Consider the following 26,792-nt stretch of genomic DNA (forward strand, 5'->3'; position numbering starts at 1 on the left):
TAAAACCCTTAGCACAGTGCCTAGTATCCATTAAGCAGTGGATAAATGATGACGGTCATTATTAGGGAGTAGGGTAGAGGATGACAACAGAAGGTTAAAAACATGAGTAGCAGTAAGGACTTTTGGGTGGGGATTTCTACTACACATTCCACATACCTCTAAGCAGAGAAAGGGGTTAGAGGGGAGTTTGATACTGTGACTAATACTCCTCCCCTTGGGGGGGATCTTGATAAAGGATAGCCACCCACATGGAGGCCTAATATAACTGGATTGCAGAATGCACTTGAGCTGGGAGCCCAAGTGGGCCAGGCTTCTTGATTCCTATTTTATCCCCCTTAACCTAGGATAGCTAGGTCTATAGTGCAGACTCAGACCTAACTTACACTTTCATTTGCAGCTGAAGTTTCGGAACAAAGATAAAGACGGCCAGATCATATTAATTACATGGATAGGCAAGAAAGCATGAGCCCTGAGGAGGAAGGAAGGGACTGTCCAGGTGTACTTACCTCAAAGATGAGAAATATCAAAGACAGGAAACCCTAGGTTCTTGTCCTTCAGTCGCTATCTCCTTGCCATTAGTAAAATGCGGCCGATGAATGTCCTCACTTCTGTCCATCTGGGCAGGAGGTGGGAAGGTTGATGTGCAAATGGATGGGAGGAACCTTTTTCTCGGCAGCGCCCACCACACCCAGCCCAGTGCCAAGCACCGCAAGCGCTCCATAAACGCACACAGCGTCGCCTCTACCAGGATCCCGGGCGGCCTTCGCAGGATTTCTCCTGGCGTCGGCTTTCAGACTCCCGCGGGTGGGATAAGTCGAGAGGGTGGCGTCCTTTGGCTTTTCTTCTCCCAGGCAGCTCTGAACCATGTTTATGCAACGTTTAATGGGCTCTAATAAAACGGCTAATAATTTTGCCCCGCGGAAGCACCGACTCGCTCGCTAAACCGAGTCTGCGAGGGTAAAGCTGCGACCCCACGGCCGGAAAGCGCGGCTACCGAAAAGCGCATGCGCCATGGGGTGGCACGAAGCTAGAGTAAGCCGAGGAGGTGGGCGGAAACCATGGCAACCATGGGTGATGACGACATGGGGAGCGTCCCTAGCGCTGGATTATGACGCAGGCAGTGGGCGCGGACTCTGCGGTTCGCTTGACTGACGGCGCAGCCTCCGGGCCTCGCCACAGCAGCAACAGCAGAGGCCAGCGAGCGAGGTCAAGATGGTGGCTCCGCGGGCAGGGGAGGCGGTGGAGGGAGGAGGAGTCAGACCTTAGCCGGAAACACCGAAACCCAGAGACCTCCTGGAGAGCCGCCGCCGCCCTCTCGGCCATCGCTGCCTCCGCCGCCTGCTCCACCTCGAGGGACGCGAGCGGGCGGCGGGGCGGGCCGTGAGAGAGACAGGAGAGGAAGGAGGGCAGGGGCGGAGTTGCCCGCCTTAGCCCCCGCCCCCGGCCGCGGCCCCGGGCCCTGCCCCGCGCGGCCCTGCCCGGCCCGCCGAGCCCTGGTGTGGCAGCGGCTCATGGCGGCCGTGGGGCCCCCGCAGCAGCAGGTGCGGATGGCCCATCAGCAGGTCTGGGCGGCGCTCGAAGTGGCGCTCCGGGTGCCCTGCCTTTACATCATCGACGCCATCTTCAACTCCTACCCCGATTCCAGCCAAAGCCGGTTCTGCATCGTGCTCCAGATCTTCCTCCGGCTCCTTGGTAAGGGAACAGGGTACCGTACGTCCCGGGACGGCTATGCGGGCCGAGACGTTCCCCGAGGAGCGGGCAGGCGCGCAGAGGCCATGGGTCGAGTATGTGTCTTTGGGAACTACAGTTTCATGCCTCAAAGGGTCGTCTTTACGGGTTGGGAGGGGGAAGGAGATGATACTTGTCTGAGTTGACAGCGGAGCAGTTCCCCTAGGGAGGATTCAGTGTTGTACCTGAGTGAGGTGGGGAGAAAGTAAGGATGTGTGAGCATGCAGCTCTTTGCCCGTTTGTCTTGGGAAATGAGTACTGGCTTACCGCGTCCTATGCGACAGCCTTAGAAAAACAACTCTGCTATCCCAGTCTCGTCGTGTGTGACCTTGGACTTTTGCCAAGGCGTGGGCCTCAGTTTCCCTTTATTACAAAATGCAGAGTACTTGTATGTTGTCACTTCTGCTGCACCCAAGGGTCCACAGGATCGTGAAGTGTCTGCAGTAAATGACATCCAAGCGAAGGAGACAGGGTTACGAATGTCAGACCTTGAAACCATTACCAAAAATTCTCATGAAAGCGGCGATGCTTAAATCGAGTCCTAAAATTTTCCGTGAATAAACGAGAAGGTATTGAAGATGACTGTAAAAAGTGATGAGACATTTGCCAAAGAGACTTCTGAAAATCATTGTCTTTGTTTCGTGTGGATGGAGTGTTAAAAGTATCTTATATTTCATTTCTTCCTTTCCGTCTTCACTTACATCATCAGAGGGAGATGCATTTATGCATAAAATAATTTTTTAAGTAATTGCAACTTGGCAAATTTTGTTGATGAGGTAATTCTGGTGATCGGTCTTAAGTAGGCTAGTGCTTTTGAAGTGTTGCTGAGGGCAGACTGATGGTGAGGTCTTTACCAAGCCTTTCTGAATTACAAGCCATCTGTTGCTTTATTCCTTCAAAAGAGAAGTGGCAAGAAAGGCCGAATTTTGTTCTTAGCAATAAATAGCCATATTTTACATTTCTCTGGTACTTTTCTTTTGCAAAGCATTTTCACTGGTATTATCTAACCTAACCTTCAAACATCCCTCAGAGGTGGGTGGTGATATTCTCATTTTACAAACCAGGAAACAGGGTCATAGAGGTTAAGTGTTTTGCCCTTGGTAGGCTGCCGGTAAGTGGTTGCGAGAGCCTGGACTTAAAAATCTTTTGACGTTAAATATGTTTTACTTTCCTCCCTAACAGCTGCAATCCAGATACAGAATGCAATAGTAATGATCATATGCTAGATCTTAAAACTAAAGATGTAAACGTGATGTTCAGCCCAAGCTGCTTCAGTAACCCACCTGCTACCTAATTCCAGCCTTTCCTACTTGCCACTGCTAACGTATACCACCACCATAATTTGTGTTAAAAATTGGGCTCTGTTTGAGAGGATTCTGCATGTTCATCCCAGAAACAGTGTAGTGACTGCTTTGAATATTCTTACAGCATAACTGCAGATTCTGTGAGAATCCCTTTGGGACCTGGTACTTTAATGCAGTACTCTGTTGAGCTTCAGGTTAGGCAGCTTCAAGGAAAAGAAGTATTTTCTTTAATTAAATAATTTGTAGTTTAAGAACATTGAACAAAGTAATCTGATATTTTCCTTGTACTAGCCATGCTTCTTTTGTAATAAATAAATCTTGGAAGTTTGTGTTTGACAAAGAACAACATGACTTAAGGCAACTGCTCAGTGCTTTGGTTTCTTATTTTTACCTTTTAAAATATGGACAGTGATGTTATCTGTTTCATAGGGTGTTAAAGACAATAAAACTATTTTAATGCTTCATTTAATACCATATTTTGTTAGATATTTTGGTCTTTTGAAATCATCGGCAAAATATTGGTGTTGTTTATTTGAAAATTTTGATCCCCAGAATCTCTGGTTCAGACTTTGAGAAATACGAAATACTCTTCAAATCTATCATCTGACTCTTCTTATTGTGTCATGTAATTATGCTAATTTTTCACATTTGTAAGGATGATAAGAATGAAAAAAACTGATTTCGGTCCTGAAAAATTATATATTACTAAAAGACACAGGTTTGTGTGTAAATATGCCAATGGATAGTTGAGATTAATCGTTCTGCCTTGTTAGTTTTTTTGTAGTTGTAGACTTCTCAGTACTACTGTGTGTAAGTCTTACCACTTGTCAACCTTACCTTTTTCTTTAAAATTAATGTGTAAAAATGGAAATCTCTAAGTAAAAAGCATTACCAGTTTTATGTGTGGTGGTAGAAGTATTTACTCCTCTCTACCTACAAAATGTTGCTACAACTGTAGCTTCATTTGATATCAAACTAATTTGAGATTTCAACCGGTTAGAAAATAAAGCAACTCATTTTGGAGATCCAAATAAAATTTTATGACAGTATATAGAATATTGAAGAACATAAAGCTGTGTTTTAAGGGATGTTAAATACTAAATGAAACTCAACCCAGAGCAGCATAATGCTGAGTTAGCAAATTTAAATCCAAGGCAGAAAATGCAAGCCTAGGAGTTTGTTTTAATAGTCTTACTCATATGGTGATAATTCATTGAGGTGGGAAAAGGTTTTAAACATAACAGAAGACACAGAAGTTCCAAGGAAAAATCTGATAAATTTCAGTACATAAAAATGAAAAGCTTTTTTATGGCAAAGCTTAAAAAAAAATCCTTAAATGACAAACTGAGAGAAAATACTTGTATCATAAGTGATTCACGTTCCAGTAAGAGTTTTACCCTGCCAGGGAAGCTGAGGCAGGAGAATCGCTTGAACCAGGGAGTTGCAGGTTGCAGTGAGCCGAGATCACACCACTGCACTCCAGCCTGGCGATAGAGCGAGACTCCATCTAAAAAAAAAACAAGAAAAAACTTATACTCCCTTAGGAAAATGCCTAAGACAAGCAATTCACAATAAACAAAATGCAGATGTTCAATAAGCAAGAGAAAAAGCATTTAGCCCTTCGAGCTTGATTTTATGGAAAAAAAAAAAGTACTTAGCCTTATTTATAATTAAATACTGTCAGGACCGCTTACGGTGGCTCATGCCTGTAATCTCAGCACTTTGGGAGGCTGAGGCAGGCAGATCGCTTGAGGCCAGGAGTTTGACACCAGCCTGGCCAAATGGCGCAATCCGTGTCTACCAAAAAATTAGCCGGGTGCAGTGACTCCTGCCTATAGTCCCAGCTACTGTGGAGGCTGATGCACGAGAATCACTCGAACCGGGGAGGTGGAGGTTGCAGTGAGCCAAGATCACGCCACTGCCCTCCAGCCTGGACGATAGAGCAAGACTGTCTCAAAAAAAAAATTAGTAAAAAAAAATTTATCAGATTGGTGAAGAGTTCAAAGTTTTATTAGTTTTGCAAAGGTATTTACCTTTTTGAAATAGGTAAATTTATACAATTTTGGAAGACTTTTTTTTTTTTTTTGAGACAGAGTTTGCTCTTGTTGCCCAGGCCAGAGTGCAATGGTGTGCTCTCGGCTCACCACAGCCCCCACCTCCCGGGTTCGGGTGATTCTCTGGCCTCAGCCTCCTGAGTAGCTAGGATGATTACAGGCAAGCGCCACCACCCCCAGCAAATTTTTTTCTATTTTTAGTAGAGACAGGTTTTCTCCATGTTTGTCAGGCTGGTCTCCAACTCCCGACCTCAGGTGATCTGCCCACCTCGTCCTCCCAAAGTGCTGGGATTACAGGCGTGAGCCACCGTACCTGGCCCGGAAGACTCTTAATTTCAGTGTAAAACCGTTTGGCAGTATCAACTGTCATTTACAACTGACTTGTGTTTTGTTTTTTGAGACAGCCTCGTTCTGTCACCAAGGCTGGAGTGCAGTGGCGTGATCTCGGCACACTGCAACCTCTACCTCCCAGGTTCAAGCGATTCTCCTGCCTCCGCCTCCCAAGTAGCTGGGATGCCTGGCTCGTACAACTTTTGACTCACAATTTCAATTCTAGGGAATTGGCCTAGAGAGAGAATTGTGCTTAAGGACTATGGGCAAGCATTACTGGAAATAACAAAGCAACAAACTTAATCTAAATATGTATTGATACAAATCTGTTCATTGTATTAGGTCTAGCCATGCAATAAAGTTCTCGAAAGGAATGAGATAGCTATTTTTGGTGCCGAAAAAGACTTCAGAAAACCTATGAAGTGAAAAAACAAAGCCGAAGTAATTATAACTGGCAGAGGAATAGACAGAGATTTCTCAACAGTGGCAGTATTGACATTTTGGACGGGATAATTCTTTGTTTGCGGATGGGAGCTCTCCTGTGTACTGTAAGATTTTTAGCAGCATCCCTATCCCCTGCCCATTAGATGCCAGTAGCACCTTGCACCCCCACAACCCAGTGTGACGCCAAAACTGTCCCTGGATATTGCCAAATCCTGGTTGAGAACCACTGGGATAGACAAATAGATTGGTACTTAGCCTTATTTATAATTACATAGCCCAGAAACAGACACCAATGTATATATAGAAATAATGTGTTTCAGAGATAGAATTGAAGTACATTGAGGTAAACATGGACTGTTGAATTAATGATCATTTTGTTACACCTTTGGAAATAAATTATACTAGATGTCTACCTTATGTCAATATATAAACAGTCACTTCTAGCCTGGGCAGTGTAGTGAGACCCTGTCTGCAAAAATAAATATTTAAAATAATAGCCATACTTGGTGGTGGGCGCCTGTAGTCCTATCTACTCAGGAGGCTGGGGTGAGAAGATCGCTTGGGCCTAGGAGTTCAAGGCTGCAGTGAGCTATGATTGCATAACTGCACTCTAGCCTGGGTGACAGAGCAAGACCCTGTCTCTTAAAAAAATAGTAGTCATTTCTAAGTGTATTCTTACCTAGATGTATATGTAAATATGAAATGGAGAACTTTAAATTTTTAGAAAAAAATACAGAATATTTTATTTTTCCAATCTTAGATTAAGGAAGAAATTCCTTAAAAATATATGAAAGCAAATACATAATGAAGATTAACTGAATGATATTGAGGTTAAAAACCTATGTTAATCAAAAGATTGTGCCACTGCACTCCAGCCTGGGCAACACAGCGAGACTCCATCACTAAAAAAAAAAAAGAAGGGAAGTCAAATCTTGGGTAAGGGGGAACTACCGTACTTACATTTACCCATTTATTATAAAGGCAATTACAAAGGACACAGATGAATTAACCCGATGGAAGGAGATGTACAAGGTGAGGCAAAGAAGGAGAGAAGGGGAGAAGGGGCGTGGAGCTTCCGTGTTCAGCTATCTGAGAGCTCACAGAACTCAGTCCTTTTGGGTTTTTATGGAAGTTCATTAAATAGGCAAGATTGATTAGATCAGTAGCCATTGGTTTATGGACTCAAGCTTCAGCTTCTTTCTTCTCCCCAGAAGTGGGGGCTGGGGGTAGGAATCAAAGTTATAACCCTTGATCACTGGGTTGATTCCCCTGGCTACCTAGCCCCCATCCTGAAGCTATCTAGGGGCCCCCAGGCACCAGTCATCTGATTATCGTACAAAACAGTCATCACTCCAGAGATTCCAAGGATTTTAGAAGCTATGTCAGAAAGTGGGACAAAGACCAAATATTAATATACTTTTTTATGATATCACAGATGGGAAAGACAAACTAGAAAAACTTGCTTTAACTCTTCATTTAACACCTCTCTGTAGGGTTTGGCTTTTTAAAATCCATGTTCATATATTTTTGATAAAAGCATACTTGTTATAATTTTAGTTTAAAAGCAAAAGTTTGATTTTGTGTTATTAATATTTAGAATACCAGTTTTTTTCAACCTAAAATGAGAATCCAATAGAAATTTTTTCTTTATAATTTATCAAGTATACCAACAGATTAACAACATTTCAAGACACTTTGTTGTAAACTTCATTGCAGAAGGCTCCCTTGGGAGTAAGGTAGTAGTAACATTTATTTCTGTGCTTTTCCATATTTATTCTGTCAGATATTGAAATGTTTTTCCACAAGTTGCTTTTTGTTTTAAAGGTATTTCGGGTACTTGGAGAATTGTAAATATTACGTTTTGTACCCTGATTTTTAGTCATAAGTTTCCAAAAGAGGGTAAGGGTATGAATAGACTTTACACATAAAAGAGTGAAACACTTTGTTATGTAACATGTATAGTAAGTTTTTATTTTTTTCTTTTGTTTTTATTTGCCTGTTTTTGGTAATCCAAATTGAAAAGGCCTGAACTCTTTCATGAGTTGAGTTCATATATAGTTTCAAAGGTCCTGAATTGATTTGGATACCTGCCTCTTTTTGGCTACCTTGAAAACTCTAGTGAACTCTCTTAATCAGTGGAAAGTTGGAATGAGATCTCTGAGTTGTGATTTCAGTAAATTCTGTTCTCAAAATTTTTTATAAAGCAGCATTTATACACAGCCTTGAATACTTGTGCAAGTCACTTCCAAATCCTAATGAGAAACTGTCTCTGGACTTTTATATTTTCTTAGACCTACAGTTTAAATACCAAGAAAGGGTTTCATGTCTATTGTAAAAATGCAGTGAAACTTTGATATTATTCTGCAAAGGCCATGAGAAAGATGATTACTTTGGAGACTTATTACTTGGGATATTGGCTTTTAAAATGAGAGCAGATTCTTCCCAAATTCCATAGGTAGGAACGTGAATATAAAAGGAAAATCTATGAACCCCATATACCTACAAACTTTGGGTAGGAATTAAAACAAATGTATACTATTCTTGAAATGTTAACTCACTATTACATCTTGGGGGTGTGATTTTAATCAGGATAGAGTATTGTCAGATTGTTACTTACTAGGACACATCCAAATTTTGAGGTTGTAGTCTTACTACATTATTTTTCTATCTGATGCCTTCCCCTTTTTTTCTTTGATACATTTGCATAAAGCAAAATGGCACTTTTTCACTAGAAATGTTTCTAAAACCCAAATAATTTCTTCATTTGTGTGTAGTAAAAACAAGCTTCAGGAAAAAAGTTATTAGAATTTTTAAAATTAGTTATAAAATTATGGCAAAGCTCATGAATAGTTACTGAAGATTAATTTACTACTTTGTGAATAGCAAGTTGACAAAAATAATTTACAGTTCCTGCTTGACTTTCTCCCCTCTAAGTGGCATAAAGTAGAACTAGAGTTATTTTGTTTTGGTTTTGACCCAACTTAGAAGATTTGTTTTAAAGTTTCTGAAGTTTTGTCTCAGGAAGATAAGGTTGTTTTCCATGTAGAGAATGTAAGATTACATATGGCATCTGGTAGGCTGAATTAATTCCATTTTCTTGTTACCTTCCATGGAAGAAGTTTCTAATAAAAAAATCTTTTCTGGGCCGAGCGCAGTGGCTCACGCCTATAATCGCAGCACTTTGGGAGGCCGAAGCGGGCGGATCACCTGAGGTCAGGAGTTTGAGACTAGCCTGACCAACTTGGAGAAACCCTGTCTCTACTGAAAATGCAAAATTATCCAGGCGTGGTGGTACATGCCTGTAATCCCAGCTACTAGGGAGGCTGAGGCAGAAGAATCACTTGAACCTGGGAGGCAGAGGTTGCAGTGAGCCAAGAGCACGCCATTGCACTCCAGCCTGGGCAGCAAGAGCGAAACTCCATTAAAAAAGAAATATATATATATTTCCTGTTAAAAGAGCCTATTCTGAGCTCACAACTCTTTGGGAGATTATTAGTGGCCCATTTGCGTGGGCAATCAGGTGGTTTGTATTTAGAGGTTTATATGTCTTCTTCTTTATTGTGTCCTTTTGTTTTCCTTTTCACAAATGACATTTTGGCACAGAATACATTTTAAATCCCTGGACAGAGTCATCACTTAAATGAACTAGCCCTTGCTTATATGTGCAATGGATTGTGAAATGCATCCACTGTAATAATATGCAATGTCTTGATTACCTGCTGAAATAAGGTGGATAGATGGATTTTTATTTTATTTAATATTTATTTATTTATTTTGAGACAGGGTCTCACTCTGTCACCCAGGCTGGCATGCAGTGGCGCGATCTCAGCTAACTGCAACCTCTGCCTCCCGGGTTCAAGCGATTCTCCCACCTCAGCCCCCTGAGTAGCTGGGAGTACAGGCACATGTCACCACACCTGGCATATTTTTATATTTTTGGTAGAGACAGAGTTTCACCATGTTGACATGGTCTCGAACTCCTGGCCTCAAGTATCCACCCGCCTCAGCCTCCCAAAATGCTGGGATTACTGTTGTGAGCCACCGCACCCAGCCAAGATGGATTTTTAATTTGGAGTTTGTCACTTTTTCTGTACTCCAGGGTATGGTTTCTCATTGTCTGAAACATAGATTTTATTTTTCAAGCAGGTTATATTTTGTGGTTGCCTTTAAAAACATCCAGATGTGACAGACATTTCCTAATGAATACTAATTGTACTTATTTTGTACAAAATATTGTAGGATCCATAGTTGGACAGGGTAGGATCCTTGCTTTCTGTTATAGATACATGTCTAATAGGGTAGATTATACTTAGATAACTGCAGACTACAATATCAGGTGATATATGAGTGTTAAGTGTTTCACTAAGTTCTGCAGGTACGCTGAAAGAACAGTTTCTATCAAAGAAATTAGGTTTCTAGGATAGGTAGGATTTGAACAGTCAGGGATTGGGAAGTTGGTGGGGACATCATTCCAGGCAAAAAGAATGTAAACACTGCTGTAGCTATAGTGGAGAAAGGAATGTGTTTGGGGAACCCAAGTCTGGAGCACTGATGTGTGTGTGTTAGGAGGAATACTACTGTAAAGCAAACTGGATCCTTGAATGCCAGGAGCAAGAATGTAGATTTTAGTTGATAGTAATTTCAGAGCCGCTGAAGTATTTTGAGCAGGGAATGAAGAAAGGCAATTTGGTGATGGCTTGTAGATGGATTTGGACAAGATGAGGGTTTTTTTTTGAGACAGACTGATTGGTATCACAGAAGAGGGAGATAGGGGTGTTAGAAGAATTTGGCGACTAATTGGCAAAGTTTGAGCATGTGGGGCTGGGTTGGGAGTATCTCTGAGAGAACAACAATGGTACCTTCAACTGAAATAGCAAATCACAAGGAAAAGCTGATTCTAGTTTAAGGCAAGTTGAGTTTCAGAACTTTGGAGATTTGCAGTTGTACGAGTGAAAGTAGGTGAGTATTCAGATGTCATTCCCATTGTTGAAACCTTGGATAATAATGTGTTTATTATAATCCTACTTAAAATATGCATTTCTGTCAGAGTACAAAGAAAGATGGTGTCTATGGAGTGGGGGAAGGAGAATTACCATTTTCTAAAAACATGTCTTAGTTTTCTGAGTGTTACTTTTGTAATGTGAAGAACAATAAAAAGAGTTGACTATTTTAAGAAACAGATTCAGCATTATACAGGAAAAAGGGAACTTGGAAGATGTTTCTAAGTCTGAAGGAAACTAGGAGGAAAAAAAAATGGAATTTTGGACCCTTTGGAGAATGCTCAGAGTTAAGGAGTAGGAAATAAGAGCTGGCATGAGTTCACAGTTTGAAGAAAAGGAGGAATTAAGTGGAAGTATAAAACTCGAACTTGATTTCCTAAAGAATCCTTTAAAGAAAAAATCTAAAACTTGGCTGGGTGCGGTGGTTCACGCCTGTAATCCCAGCACTTTGGGAGGCAAGGCGGACAGATCACTTGACGTCAGGAGTTCGAAACCAGTCTGGCCAACATGGTGAAACCCTGTCTCTACTAAAAATACAAAAATTAGCTGGGCATGGTGGCAGGTGCCTGTAATCCCAGTTACTTGGGAGGCTGAGGCAAGAGAACTGCTTGAGCCCAGGAGGCAGAGGTTGCAGTGAGCTGAGATTGTGCCAGTGCACTCCAGCCTGGGCAACAGAGTGAGACTCTGTCTCAGTCAATAATAAATGAATCTGAAACTTAATAGGAATAAATGTTTTCCATTTGGGTTATTTTTAACCCAATTTTTAAAATTATCTGAATTTTAATGATTGTGAAATGATAAAGGACATATTATTTTGAGTTTTAAAACTTGTTAAAATGTATGTACCACTACAAATTCATCCTGAAGATAATTTAGTAATTTGGTGCCTTGGACAGATACTTGAAATACTCTTGAAATTAGAAAGTAAGGAATGAAATTTTAAAGAATAGTATGGTTCGTTCTCCTGAACTCTGACTTTACAATACCTTTATTACCCTTTAAGCCTAAATTGTCTTGAGGCTTAATGTTCATAACTGAAAATATTCATATTTCCTAATTAAAGGAAGAATATCATAACTCTTAGTGGGGAAACAGTCTTACAAATACTTCATTCAAATGACTTTTTCTTTCTTTCTTTTAGGTATATTTGTATCCAGTATTGTTCTGATCTTGTCACAACGATCACTTTTCAAGTTTTACATGTACAGCTCAGCCTTTCTGTTAGCTGCAACTTCAGTGTTGGTGAATTATTATGCTTCTTTGCACATTGACTTCTATGGTGCCTACAACACGTCAGCTTTTGGAATTGAGCTGCTTCCTCGAAAAGGTCCCTCGCTGTGGATGGCACTTATCGTTCTACAGCTAACATTTGGAATTGGATACGTTACACTGCTCCAGATTCATTCCATCTATTCACAATTAATTATTTTGGATCTCTTGGTTCCTGTAATAGGCTTAATCACAGAGCTACCATTACACATCAGAGAGACTTTAGTGTTTACTTCTTCCTTGATTCTCACATTAAATACAGTGCTTGTCCTGGCAGTGAAACTGAAGTGGTTTTATTATTCCACACGATATGTTTATCTTTTGGTGAGGCACATGTATCGAATTTATGGATTACAGTTATTGATGGAGGACACATGGAAGAGGATTCGTTTCCCAGACATACTGCGAGTCTTTTGGCTAACAAGAGTTACAGCTCAGGCTACAGTGTTAATGTACATCTTAAGGATGGCAAATGAAACTGATTCCTTCTTTATTTCTTGGGATGATTTTTGGGACCTCATTTGCAATCTTATAATTAGTGGATGTGATTCTACATTAACTGTACTGGGCATGAGTGCTGTAATTTCCTCAGTAGCCCATTATTTGGGGCTTGGAATATTGGCCTTTATTGGATCAACTGAGGAAGATGACAGGCGTCTTGGCTTTGTTGCACCTGTTTTATTTTTTATTTTGGCTCTTCAGACTGGGTTAAGTGGGCTAAGACCAGAAGAGAGACTTATTCGCTTAAGTAGAAACATGTGCCTTTTATTAACTGCAGTCCTGCATTTTATCCACGGAATGACAGACCCTGTATTAATGTCTCTCAGTGCCTCTCATGTGTCATCTTTTCGTAGACATTTTCCTGTGCTGTTTGTCTCTGCTTGCCTGTTTATTCTTCCTGTCTTACTCAGTTATGTTCTTTGGCATCACTATGCACTAAATACATGGTTGTTTGCAGTTACAGCATTTTGTGTGGAACTGTGCTTAAAAGTAATTGTTTCTCTCACTGTTTATACGTTATTCATGATTGATGGCTACTATAATGTCCTCTGGGAAAAGCTTGACGATTATGTCTACTACGTTCGTTCAACAGGCAGTATTATTGAATTTATATTTGGAGTTGTAATGTTTGGAAATGGGGCTTACACTATGATGTTTGAGTCGGGAAGTAAAATTCGGGCTTTTATGATGTGCCTACATGCATATTTTAACATCTACTTACAAGCCAAAAATGGCTGGAAGACATTTATGAATCGTAGGACTGCTGTGAAGAAAATTAATTCACTTCCTGAAATAAAAGGGAGCCGCTTACAAGAAATAAATGATGTATGTGCAATCTGCTATCATGAGTTTACAACATCTGCTCGTATTACACCATGTAATCATTATTTCCATGCACTTTGCCTTCGGAAATGGCTATACATTCAAGATACTTGTCCAATGTGCCATCAGAAAGTATACATCGAAGATGATATCAAGGATAATTCAAATGTATCTAACAACAATGGATTTATTCCACCCAATGAAACTCCAGAGGAAGCTGTAAGAGAAGCTGCTGCTGAATCTGACAGGGAATTGAACGAAGATGACAGTACAGATTGTGACGATGATGTTCAAAGAGAAAGAAATGGAGTGATTCAGCACACAGGTGCAGCAGCTGAAGAATTTAATGATACTGACTGATGAAAATAGCATTTATTAATCATTGAGGTATTTGTTTAAAATTCAGTTCATCCAGAATGGAGTAATATCCTTCACCTTCAGTGTGTAACCAAGCACAAAAACAGTATCAATGTTGAATCTGTGAATGGTTTTCTGTTTACTGTGATGTGCTACTGTAAATATACCTCTTTAATTACTTCTGGTCTCTTTGGTGACCTGTTTAAATTTGTGTACATTATTGTACATAGAATAAAATGTTTTCACATTTTTATGACAAAATTTGAACAAATAGCTTTTTAATAGATGTAATGATCATATGGTGCGTCAACTGTGCCAAATATTCTTCAATGAAATTATATAATGTATGTAACTTTGGACCTCAGTTTTTCTTTAGAAATGGGTGGGAGAATGAAAATGCAAATCAGGAAGCCACATTAAAGTCAAGGAAATAAAATAATTTGACCAGAGGATAAATGACATGAGAGAGTATTTTAAAACTAAAGAAAGAAAAAATGAGCTGCCAGAAGCAACTGAGGAACTTTTTTGAAACTTGAGTAGCAGTGTAATTAAGCTGAGTTTGAAAGTCCTGATTCAGAGACTGAGGGTTGAGAAATAAATGTATCAACTAAACTTTGATATAAACCAGAATGTGCTAAATGTTTTTTATGTAAAATTGGTATATTTGTTAGCCATTCGGTGTCTGCAGTATTGTCATAAAATTGTCTCTTCATTCTTTTGAAGATACTATAAAACAAAAATAGTTTTTTTTTAAATTGTTTTAAACTAAGGTACTCAATGATATAAAAACATCCTGATCTGATTTTACGAGAAAAAGAAGGGGAATGGTGGGGAATGGTGTGTACTGATATATAGTATTTCTTTAGACAACTTGCAGATAATTTCTTTATTGAAACTATCAGTAAGTTTTACTATGAAATTTTACATACATGATGGAAAGTGGAAGACATATACCAATTATATTCCAGGAAAAAATACTTTAATAGTATTGTTATATAGTGTATTGGCTAATTCCAGTGGATCCTCATCTCTCACTGCTGACATTATCTCCAATATTTGACTAAAACAAAACAAAAACAAAAATGGTTAAATCTCCAAGTATACATTTAGTTCTAAAGCTATATAATATTTTTCCACACAAAGGAAAATATTAGAGCACCTTTAATAAAGCTCAACAGTTATTAAGTTTTTCAGCAATATCAATAGAAAAACTTACTGTCAGTAACTAGAAACAGATTTACGGACTGTCTTGCATATAACTAGAGCTAAGAACCAGGTTCAAGTAAATTAAATTATTAAAGCAGCCATCTGTATTATGTTCACCAGTCATAGCATTAACCAAGTGAAGAGTCCTTTTCAATTGTGAGTCATAGCATAGCATGTTCATTAGTGGGTCATGATGAGCATTTTAAACATTGACAAGTACATTGTACTTAGTAAGGGTAAGTACTGTTCCATTTTTTGTTAAGTTTTATTATGTATGTGTGTCCTAAGTCACAATGTAATTTGTCCTGGGGGACAGTGGCCAGTTGGAAATCTACTGCTATAGAAGTAGTCCTTGAGAGACAGCAAATGAAGATATTAGGTTGCTGCAAAACCAATATTTACTTGGAAAAATGTGTGGTTATTGAGGGGGAGGGCTTTCTGTACCTCTACCCTTGCAAGATAAATAAGCCCAGGTGTCCATCCTTCAGTTTCTTTCTTTCTTTCTCTCTCTTCCTTCCCTTCCCTCCCTTCCTTCCTTTCCTTTTTCTTTCCTTCCTTCCTTTTTTTTTCTTTTTTCTTTCTTTTTTGAGATGGAGTCTTACTCTGTCAGTCAGGCTGGAGTGCAGTGGCACGATCTCAGCTCACTGAACCTCTGCCGCCCGGGTTCAAGTGATTCTCCTGCCTCAGCCTCCTGAGTAGCTGGGATTACAGGCGCCTGCCATCACACCCAGCTAATTTTTGTATTTTTAGTAGAGACAGGGTTTCACTATGTTGGCCAGGCTGGTCTTGAACTCCTGACCTTGTGATCCACCTGCCTGGGCCTCCCAAAGTGCTGGGATTACAGGTGTGAGCCACCGCACCTGGCCGCATCTTTCAGTTTCTGTGCTTACAATAATGATGATCCATAGTGTCTCCATACTTATTATATATAAGTAGAAGATTTTTAATACATGAATTAGAAAGTTCCAAAGTCCAAATTGAACATTTAAATATTCTTTGCCTAAGCTTTTTGTTCCCTTAGTATCTTAAATGTTAACACCTAAAGGAATTAAGGATGGAGATCTAAGATTAATGGGAATTTAAAAAATTGTTTTGTAATAGTGACAAAAGCCTTGCTTGATGTTTATACTAAGCAAACACTGCACTAAAATTTTATCTGACAGTCAAGATACGCTAAAAGCAAATCTATTAACATTTAAATTAAGACAGTGAAAATCCATTTTCCTACCGAGTGTCCCTCTGTATGCACTTCTCAGAATTGGAACTCTTGATTAATGCTGCTGATGACACAGTTTTGAAGGTCACAGCAGCTTTGCTAAGATTATATTGCATAGCAAATTCATTTTATTGAAATCACTTATAAGAAATCTATTGGGCTGGGCCCGGTGGCTCATGCCTGTAATCACAGCACTTTGGGAGGCCGAGGCAGGCAGATTGAGCTCAAGAGTTTGAGACCAGCGTGGGCAATATGGTGAAACCCTATTTCTAGTAAAACACAAAAAATTAGCCGGGCATGGTGGTGGACGCCTATAGTCCCAGCTATTCGAGAGGCTGAGGCAGGAGAATTGCTTGAACCTGGGAGGTGGAGGTTGCAGTGAGCTAAGATTGTGTCACTGCACTCCAGCCTGGGCAACAGAGCGAGACTCCCTCTCCAAAAAAAGAAAAAAAATCTATTGGAGCTTAGGACATCCTATTTTACTGTTTGATAATGCAGTTTATGGAAATCTTTGAATAACCCTTCTGTAGCCAAGCCATGCTATTTCCATACATCGTCAGTGGTCAAAGCTGCAGTTATTCCAAAATGAATATAAAGTTGTTTAATGTCCCAGAGAATTTAGTGGCTTTTGTTTAATGTGGCACTTTTACAGTAGGTACAGGTTTTTTTTTTTTTTGAGAGAGAGTCTTACACTGTGGCCCAAGCTGGAGTGCAGTGGCGTGATCTTGGCTCACTACAACCTCTGCCTCTCAGATTCAAGTGATTCTCCTGCCTCAGCTTCCCAAATAGCTGGGATTACAGGCACCCACCACCATGCCTGGCTATTTTTTTGTATTTTTAGTAGAGACAGGGTTTCTCCACGTTGGCCAGGCTGGTTTTGAACTCCTGACCTCAAGTGATCCGCCTGCCTCGGCCTCCCAAAATGGTAGGATTACAGGTGTGAGCCACTGTGCCCAGCCAGGCAAAGGTTTTTAAAGTCTTGCAAGATCTACATGATTCCTCCCTATCTCCTTTCCAGCCCTTCCCCATGCTGATACAAGTTATAGCTTTTAAAAAAAATAATTGCCACTCCCCTGCTTAAAATCTTTTGGGTAGTGATAAAATCTAAGCAAAATGCTGGCATATAAGAGCCCTCACTCTACCTTCCCAGACTTGACTAATACTTATACTGTGCATTCTGCTTTCTGCCACACATGTTCCTCTGGATTAGCCAGGCCCTTCTGCAGTCTGCCTTTGCTTAAGGTGTTTGTCTTTCTCTGGCCTAACTCCCAGTCATGCCTGGTAAACAACTGAAATGTCACCTTGGTATAGCTCTCTACTGTTTCCCCTCAAAGCAGACAGTTGATATGTCCTATGGTCCTGGTCATATATTCCTACTTGTATAACAGCACTACTATCTTGGACTCTGCTTATTTGCTCCAGGAGGGCAGGGGTCCTCGCCTGACTCACTGAATGCGTTATCTAAAGTGCCAGGCACAATGTACCTATTCATCTGGTGGATGGATAAAGACAGGGACTGTCTTGGTTCTTCTGTGTAGCCTTAGTAACTTGTACCTTTCCTGACATGGCAGGGGCTCCAAAACATCTGTTGCTAACAATTTATATCTAAGAGACCTCTGTAAAAATAATTAGAATGTAAAACTGTTAACAGAATGGAGGTTGAGAAAATGACTTTGCAAGTAGGAATTAACTTGCCAACTCATAATTAGCAGTAGATGAGAGGATTGTGTATTTTTGAAATGTGGTTTAAATCTTTTCAGCTTGCAGATGCTAGATTTTCCTAAGCTCTGCAACTAACTGAAGAACAAGTATTGATGAAGCCTTCACAGTTCTTTTTTTTTTTTTTTTGAGATGAAGTTTCGCTCTTGTCGCCCAGGCTAGAGTGCAATGGCACGGACTCTGCTCACTGCAACCTCTGCCTCCCAGGTTCAAGCAATTCTCCTGCCTCAGCCTCCTGCGTAGCTGGCATTATGGGCATCTGCCACCACACCTGGCTAATTTTTGTATTTTTAGTAGAGACAGGATTTCACCATGTTGGCCAGGCTGGTCTCGAGCTCCTGACCTCAGGTGATCTGCCTGCCTTGGCCTCCCAAAGTGGTGGGATTACAGATGTGAGCCACCATGCCTGGCCAGCCTTCATAGTTCTTAAACAGTCTACATTTAAAAACACCTTGAAATTTTGTCTTGCAAATATATAGCTAAAGTCAACAGCTATAATCTTACATAAAATTAAGGAAATATAAAAAACTGACTTGGATACACTGTTGGCAACTACTTCCTGTAAGCTGGCTGCTGTCAAAATACCAGTTTCTTTTCTCTAGTGTCCTCTTAGTTCCCCAAAAAATTGGCTGGGTGTGGTAGCTCACGCCTGTAATCCCAGCACTTTAGGAGGCTGAGGTCAGGAGTTTGAGACCAGCCTGGCCAACATGGCAAAACCCCGTCTCTACTAAAAATACAAAAATTAACTGAGTGTGGTGGCATGTGCCTATAGTTCCAGCTACTTGGGAGGCTGAGACAGGAGAATTGCTTGAACCCAGGAGGCGGAGGTTGCAGTGAGCCAAGATCACTCCACTGCACTCCAGCCTGGGCAACAGAGCAAGATGGTCTCAAAAAAAAAAAAAAGAATTATTTAGAAATACTGTCTCATCACTGAATTTGCAAGTACTTTCATTTCTTTATTTTTTTAAATTTTATTTCTTTAGAGACAGGGGTCTCCCTATGTTGCCTGAGCTGATCTTGAACTCCTGAGCTCAGTCTTCCCAAGTAGCTGGGATACAGGCGTAGGCCACCATGCCTGGCTGCTTCAGTTTTAAAGTCTTTGTCAGCTCAAGCATGTTAATAAAGGAAAAGAACCTTTCAAACATATTTTTATAGAGTAATTCTTCACTGTTCTTATCTGGCTTATCTTCTAATACTCTTTTCCTGTTAAAAACTACTGAAAAAAAAGATAGTGCATATGCAATGAATAGTCTTAAAAGCAACAATCTATTTTGTTTTCTTTTTTACCCCTCATGAAGACACAGTACCAATTAGTTTTTGTGAATGTGTTATAAGTGTGCCCAATTATCTGAATTGGTAAATCATATAAGACTGATATAATCTAGATTAATTTAAATTATCTGTTTGTGCAAGAAATTGGATTATGTACCCATTAAAATGATATAACCACCTTCTCCTGTTACCTTTACAGCTCTTTGACAGATGGGTAATAGCCCCTCTTTTCACCTGTGCTATATATCACAATTTAAAAGATGATTCTGATCTGCTGCTTTTTTAGGAAATAAAATGCAATAAAGTCCCACCCCCTTTGATTGGAAAAAGGGGGTAGGAAAAAAGGGGTTTGTCCTTAAGATCACTTATCCTTTTGTTCTGAGGCTTAAAGAAATGTGTTATTTCTTAGATTTATAGAGGCTGTCAAATCATTTAAAGCCAAAATATTCTGCTAAGGCTTTCTTGTTTATCAAAGAGTAGCAGTGAGAATGGAACTTAAACCAGGTATGCAAATTCCTCCAAATCACTGAATTAACATGGTGGGCTTGAACCTGAACTTCACTTGGATTTTGCAAAATTTTAATTCTGTCCCTTGTGTTAATTTTGTAAGTGGCATCTGGTGGTTGACTAATGATTTTGAAGACCATGAAAGCAAAATACTCACATTATATGGCAGGGTTCATTTCTGTCTTTTAAGCAGTGCCCACTTTCCCACTTCTTTTTGGTAGGAAATGCAGTTTTTATATATTTTGATCCAGCGTGTGTACTTTTGACTCCACACCAAGGTGCATCTAGTTAAGCAAAGAAAGTGTCTCTTAAGGGGTTTACATTTTAAAAAATTTTTTATGACCATTATCTAATACATAACCTCTAGATGATAAACCATGATTCAGCTTCCAAAATGGCACAGTTATTGCAACAGAAAACAGTTCTAAGAAAAGCACAAAATAAAATCTTGAATTGCATCTTAAATACCTTCTAAGACTCACTTTTATTCCTTTTTTCTGCTAACATTGTTGGTGTGCAGCATGCTTTAAAAAAAAGACCTAAACCTTAAATACAATTGTATAACAACATGAAAACATTAAAATTTTTTTTTTTCAGTTTTCAAAATCTTTTTCACTGTGCATGTAGTGAGGTTTGCATAAGTTAAACAAATTTCTATCTCTACTGAATGTGAAACTGGTTTTGAATATTTTTTAATAAAGAATTACACATTTTACAAGCATCATACTTTTAATCAAATATTTTGTTTTCCTGACTGCCCAAGGAAATGAATGTGATTTCTCCAGAATGGCTCAGTCTTGACTTTCCTAAAGTCCATGGTATAAGGAGAGCCTTGACAGGGTTTAGATAAAAGTTTTAGCTTTTCACTTTATTACTTTTTTGAGACAGAGTCTCACTGTGTCTCCAAGGCTGGAGTACAGTAGCACAATCTCGGTTCACTGCAACCTCTGCCTCCCGGGTTCAAACAATTCTCGTGCCTCAGCCTCCCGAGTAGCTGGGACTACAGGCACGTGCCACCACACCCAGCTAATTTTTTGTATTTTTTTTTTTTTTTTTTTTTTTTTTTTGAGACTGAGTTTCGCCCTTGTTGCCCAGGCTGGAGTGCAATGGAGTGATCTTGGCTCACCACAACCTCCGCCTCCTAGGTTCAAGCAATTCTCCTGCCTCGGCCTCCTAAGTAGCTAGGATTACAGGCATGTGCCATCATGCCCAGATAATTTTGTATTTTTAGTAGAGATGTGGTTTCTCCATGTTGGTCAAGTTGGTCTTGAACTTATGACCTCAGGTGATCCGCCCACCTCGGCCTCCCAAAGTGCTGGGAATACAGGTGTGAGCCACCGTGCCCGGCCTCACCTTGTTTTAAGAGGCAACAGATTCTAAAATCCTTATACTAAACCAATATAAATTGTTGCACTGTACAAAGTGCTGTAGAATTAAGCCATTATAAAGACACTGTGTAAACAAAATCCTGAACAGATTTTGAAACTTGGAAGTGTAGGGTGCTTAGTCAAGACCCCTTGCTTAGCTAAGTACTCGTAACTACAACCTCCTGAGTTATATTCTGACACCTCATTTTCTAAGTGCTTAAACACAGCAAACTTCTAAATTGAAAAAATTATTTGCATATGTTTTTCCATTAATAACCCCCAAAGATCTTCTGGAAAGCGTAATTGTTGAGGTTGAGCATGCTGTTTTAAAATACTTGTTCACTTAAAAGTTTGAAGTCAAATTTCTTTCTGTAGCTTTCCTTTTTGTTTGGTATGGTTTAATATGAAACAGTTCTGAAAACAAACTTACCTGTCTCAATCATTAATTTTTCACTAGGAATTGACTTCAAAACTTCCAAATTAGCTTCAGTTTTCAGTGAGCTTAAAAAAAAGTGTATACATATATTTATTTTAAAAGGCAGCAATTAACGAATACCTTATTTCATATCACAACGTGTCTAAAATACTACAAAACCAACCCAAAAGCCCGTAACGTTTTGTTTTCGGTATACTTTGGAAAGTATTTGCACACCTCCATACTTCAACAGTCCAGATTAAGATCTATTTTAACCCAATCTGCCTTCCGGGAATGCAATTTTCCATGCTTATTAGTTGGTTTCCAATAGTGTTCTGTATCAGTCTAAGTAAAATTTAAATTTTTAAAAGAATTCATCTGCTTCTGAGTAATTTGCATAACTTAGAGGTGCTCCTAAGGCTATAAACGTTCATTTCCTGAATTTTCCATTTTTAGCCCAAGACAGATTCTTCACTCTAGCAGAATTATGTATCTGCATCCTTGCCATGGTTTCTTTGTAGGATGAAATCTATTCCTTGAATCTGGCTTTAGCCTCAAGACTTGCTATGGCTGCCTGTGGCAGCCTCTATCAGCCAAAACCCAGCTGACTCAAAGATCCGTGAATGCAAACATAAATGCTTCCTGTAATGTGGCAGTGAGGTTTGGGATGGTGTAGCATATAATGTGATGACAACTAATACTGTTCTTATATTACTTTAAAAACACAATTTCTGTAATCACAAATTTATTTTAAATTAATTTTTTAGAGCAGTTTTAGGTTTACAGCAATAAAAAGTATAGAGATTCCTCAACCATATGCACCCACTCTCAAAATTCCACACTGTAGTAGTAGGTACGTTTGTCATTGATGAACCTACCTTGACACAAAATTGTCACCCAAAACCCACAGTTTACATCAGGGTTCACTTGGTGTCATGCGTTCTGTGGGTCTGGACAAATATGCAATGACGCGCATCTACCATTGTGGTATCATACTGAATAGTTTCACAGTCTTAAAAATCTGTGGTCTGCCTATTCATCCCTCCTTCCCTCTAACCCCTTATCTTTTGACAGTCTCCACAGTTTTGCCTTTTCCAGACTGTCACATAGTTTGAATTACACAGTATGTAGTCTTTTTCGGGCTGCCTTCTTTCACTTGTAAATACACATTAAAATCCCATGTTTTTCATGCTTGATAGTTCATTTCTTTTGGCACTGAATAATATTCCACTGGACATACCACAGTTTATCCATTCACCTACTGAGGAATATCTTGGTTGCTTCCTTATGTAGCATTTTTAATTTCAGCATTTGTTATTACAAAGAATTTAAGATATACATTAAATTAGGTAATAGGGACCTCTCATATAGTTATCACCCAGCCCCATCAATCAACACATGGCCAATCCTGTTCCATCCACTTACCCCTATCCTCTCTTGTATTATCTTAAAAGGAAATTCGAGATGGACAGTTTTAATATTTCAGCTTTTAATTCAGGATGTTTCAGCATGTATCTCTGAGCATAAGGATTCTCTTTAAAAAATGCAACCACAATACTAGTATCATGTTTAAGAAAAACCCAATCTTCTAGTATTCAAATTTCCAGTTGTCTCAGTGGCATACATTCTAAGTTTCATTAAATTAGGACACAAATGAGAGGCCCACACATTGCAATTGGTCATTGTCTTCTAAAGTCTCAACTTATTAAAATCTCCTTCATCTTTTCCCCCTTCAAATTTATTTGTTGAAGAAACCAAGCTGTTCACCCTGTGGAGTGCCCTAGTCTTGATTTTGCTGATTTCATCTGTGTTGCAGTTTAACAGGTTCCTCTGCCCTCTAGTTTTTTTGTTGTTGTTTTTTTGTTTTTTTGAGATGGAGTTTCACTCTGTTGCCCAGGCTGGAGTGCGATGGCAAAATCCCAGCTCGCTGCAATATTCGCCTCCAAGGTTCAAGCGATTCTCCTGCCTCAGCCTCCCAAGTAGCTGGGACTACAGGTGCCTGCCACCACGCCTGGCTCATTTTTGTATTTTTAGTACAGAGGGGGTTTCATCATGTTGGCCAGGCTGGTCTCAAACTCCTGACCTCAGGTGATCTGCCCGCCTCGGCCTCCCAAAGTGCTGGGATTACAGGCACAAGCCACCACACCCAGCCTGCTCTCTGTATTTCTTATAGGAGATCTAGAGTACCATCTACAGGCTGGATAGGATTTGGGTTGGATTTTTTTGGGGGGAAGACTATTTCATAGGTGGTGGTGTGATCTTTCATCCACAGGCATATATCTGGTGGTATTTTTGTGATCTAAGGCAGCCATGAATGCCCAATGCATAATTCACCAGGAGCTACAAAATGTTGATATAATTCTATCAGCCCTTTACTTATTAGAGTACTTCCATAAAAAGAAAATTCTCTATGTCTACTACTTGATTGCTCAAATATATGTAGTTTGTATAGAAAAAAAATATGTATCTTTCTGTCAAGTGTTGATTCCCTAGCTTCTTCCAATGGTGCTATTACTTTGACATCACCATTCATTTATAATCTTTAAGGAGCTCTTATTCTTTTATGTTCTTTTAGCATTCTGTTCATATTTCATGTCCGTAACATCTCAAATCCCACTATGTTGGGTCTCACTGGGGTTAGTTTTTCTATTTATCTTGGCCTTTTTTCTTTCATGCTTCTGGTTCACCTCATTTGTCTGGTGGTCCTTGGATATCCATTTATATTTAGGGAGGTTGCTAGTGTTGCGTTTCCTTTGCTTTTGTGAAAGCAGGCCTGTTTTACTGCCAGTTCTCTTCTCTGAGTGGGGATTCTTAGTGGGACCTTCTTGTGGGAGCGGGTATATTATGAAACTTCATTTAAAGGTCAGAGTATAGGGAGCTAATTGTTAGGCTCATGGTTCTCTAAATGCTTTTCTTTGGGGATTGATGTAAGCACTCCAAGCCTTAGTCCTCACCATACAGTTTTTTCAATTTTCTTAAGAAAACCCCCACCCCCGGCCCCTGTGTAAATGTTTACTGCTTTTTTCCTCTATGCACAGGAGTGGATATGGGAGTGAGATCTTTTCTCTATATAGGCCCTCAATTAATCATCATTTCTTGTCCGATTTCACACTAATTCTAAGCCCAAAGCCCCCCTATTGGATTTTGCTAGACTTGCTCCCATCTCTTCTGAGGCCCCTTAGTGGTATAATCTAAGCTTTCTCTTTCAGTTTCACCTGTCTTCAGAAATCTACAGAACAGATGGAGTCTCTCACTGTCACCTGGGCTGGAGTGCAATGGTGCAATCTCAGCTCACTGCATCCTCTGCCTCCCGGGTTCACACAATTCTCCTGCCTCAGCCTCCCAAGTAGCTGAGATTACAGGCGCACACCACCACACCCAGCTAATTTTTTTTATTTTTAGTAGAGACGGGGCTTCACCATGTTGGCCAGACTGGTCTCGAACTCCTGACCTCGTCATCCGCCTGCCTCAGCCTCCTGAAGTGCTGGGATTACAGGCATGAGCCACTGTGCCTGGCCTCTTTTTTGTTTTTTTTTTAATTTAAGAGATGGGGGTATCATTACGTTGCCCAGACTGGTTACACCTGCAGCTCTAGCTACTGAGGATGCTGTGGCAGGACCATCACTTGAACTCCCGAGGTCACCCAGCTACAGAACATTTATTAGCAAAACTCTGGCCTTTTTTCTTTGCTATTATAGATTCTTTCCTTTTTCAATGTCTATAATTTTATTTTAGTAGGATTTTAGGAGGGGTGGGTGAGATGTCACTAGTTTGACATTAAGTAGCAATTAGTGCTCTCTAGAAAAACAAATTCTTATTTTCAGCCAGTTTGGTCAATATAGATATTTTCTAAAATATATTGATGTGCTTGGTATGGATAGTATATTTAGAACTTTTCACTAAATTTTCAGATTATTTGTATTTTTGATCTCACTAAATCATGTCTGATTAACTTAATATTCTTCTATGTCTATTCTATGACTGTAAAAATTTGCCCAAATATATATACTATTTTAAATACAAGTCAGTATTTCTATTTAATAAGGTTTCCCATTTAGTGATGAGCAACTACACGATTCTGAAGTCAAGTTTGAAATACAGCTTCCCATTTTCTTTTTTGTTTTTTTTTTTGAGATGGAGTCTTGCTCTGTCACCCAGGCTGGAGTGCAGTGGCGTGATCTCAGCTCACTGCAAGCTCCGCCTCCCGGGTTCACGCCATTCTCCTGCCTTAGCCTCCCGAGTAGCTGGGACTACAGCTCAGGTGATCCGCCCGCCTCGGCCTCCCAAAGTGCTGGGATTACAGGCACAAGCCACCACACCTGGCTAATTTTTTTGTATTTTTAGTAGAGACGGGGTTTCACCTTGTCAGCCACGATGGTCTTGATCTCTTGACCTCGTGATCCGCCCGCCTCGGCCTCCCAAAGTGCTGGGATTACAGGCGTGAGTCACTGCGCCCAGCCCCCATGTTCTTTTTTTTTTTTTTTTTTTTTTTTGAGACAGAGTCTTGCTCTGTCGCCCAGGCTAGAGTGCAGTGGCATGATTTCGGCTCACCGAAACCTCCGCCTCCTGGGTTCAAGCGATTCTCCTGCCTCAGCCTCCCGAGTAGCTGGCACTACAGGTGCCTGCCATCATGCCCAGCTAATTTTTGTATTTTTAGTAGAGATGGGGTTTCACCATATTGGCCAGGCTGGTCTTGAACTCTTGGCCTTGTGAACCACCCGTCTTAGCCTCCCAAAGTGCTGGGATTACAGGCGTGAGCAACGATGCCTGTCCATCTTCCCATTTTCTTGGGGGAAAAATTCTAATTTAACTTTTAGGAACCAAAGACTTTACGTAATATGCTACTATAAGTGGATTAAGTTATCATACCTCAGAGATTCAGATTAAGATGACAATGAATTAGATTTGAAAATAAGAATATAAACATCCACTTTAATAAATGACTAACCTATTAATTCTGAAGCTAATATTAATGTAGGAGAAAAGAATCTTTTGTGATTAGCTTAAAGCAACATCATAATGAACTCAAGATCATTTAGAAATATCTAAGACAGGAGCCAGGTATGGTGGCTCATGCCTGTAATCCAAGCACTCTGGGAGGCAGAGGCAGGTGGATAGCTTGAGCTCAGAAGTTTGAGACCAGACTGGGCAACATGGTGAAACCCCATCTCTACAAAAAGCACAGACATTAGCCAAGCATGTTGATAGGAGCTTGCGGTCTTACGAGCTTGTGGTCTCAGCTATTATACTTGGGAGGATCGCTTGAGCCCAGGAGGTCGGG

General features: G+C 40.1%; 2 protein-coding genes across 8 annotated transcripts in view; one reads left to right on the top strand and one right to left on the bottom strand.

The window, feature by feature from the left end:
- Nucleotides 1–1,290: 1,290 nt before the first annotated feature.
- RNF139 (ring finger protein 139) lies at nucleotides 1,291–14,070 on the top strand. Its single transcript, XM_055287210.2, has 2 exons — nucleotides 1,291–1,692; nucleotides 12,002–14,070. The coding sequence occupies exons 1-2, from the start codon at nucleotides 1,512–1,514 to the stop codon at nucleotides 13,810–13,812; spliced, it is 1,992 nt and encodes a 663-aa protein (XP_055143185.1). The 5' UTR covers nucleotides 1,291–1,511; the 3' UTR covers nucleotides 13,813–14,070.
- Nucleotides 14,071–14,680: 610 nt separating this feature from the next.
- Nucleotides 14,681–26,792, bottom strand: part of TATDN1 (TatD DNase domain containing 1) — a 49,747-nt gene continuing 37,635 nt past the window's right edge. For all 7 annotated transcript variants that reach the window (XM_063642947.1, XM_055287212.2, XM_063642950.1 and 4 more), the window contains 3 exons: nucleotides 21,527–21,597; nucleotides 19,887–20,013; nucleotides 14,681–14,869 (listed from right to left, as the gene is read on the bottom strand). In XM_063642947.1, coding sequence (XP_063499017.1) covers nucleotides 14,767–14,869; nucleotides 19,887–20,013; nucleotides 21,527–21,597 — 301 coding nt within the window. In that variant the 3' untranslated portion in view covers nucleotides 14,681–14,766. The remainder of the gene's footprint in view (nucleotides 14,870–19,886; nucleotides 20,014–21,526; nucleotides 21,598–26,792) is intronic.

The sequence above is a fragment of the Symphalangus syndactylus genome, chromosome 7 (assembly GCF_028878055.3).
Source record: "Symphalangus syndactylus isolate Jambi chromosome 7, NHGRI_mSymSyn1-v2.1_pri, whole genome shotgun sequence".
NCBI classification, from domain to species: Eukaryota; Metazoa; Chordata; class Mammalia; order Primates; family Hylobatidae; genus Symphalangus; species Symphalangus syndactylus.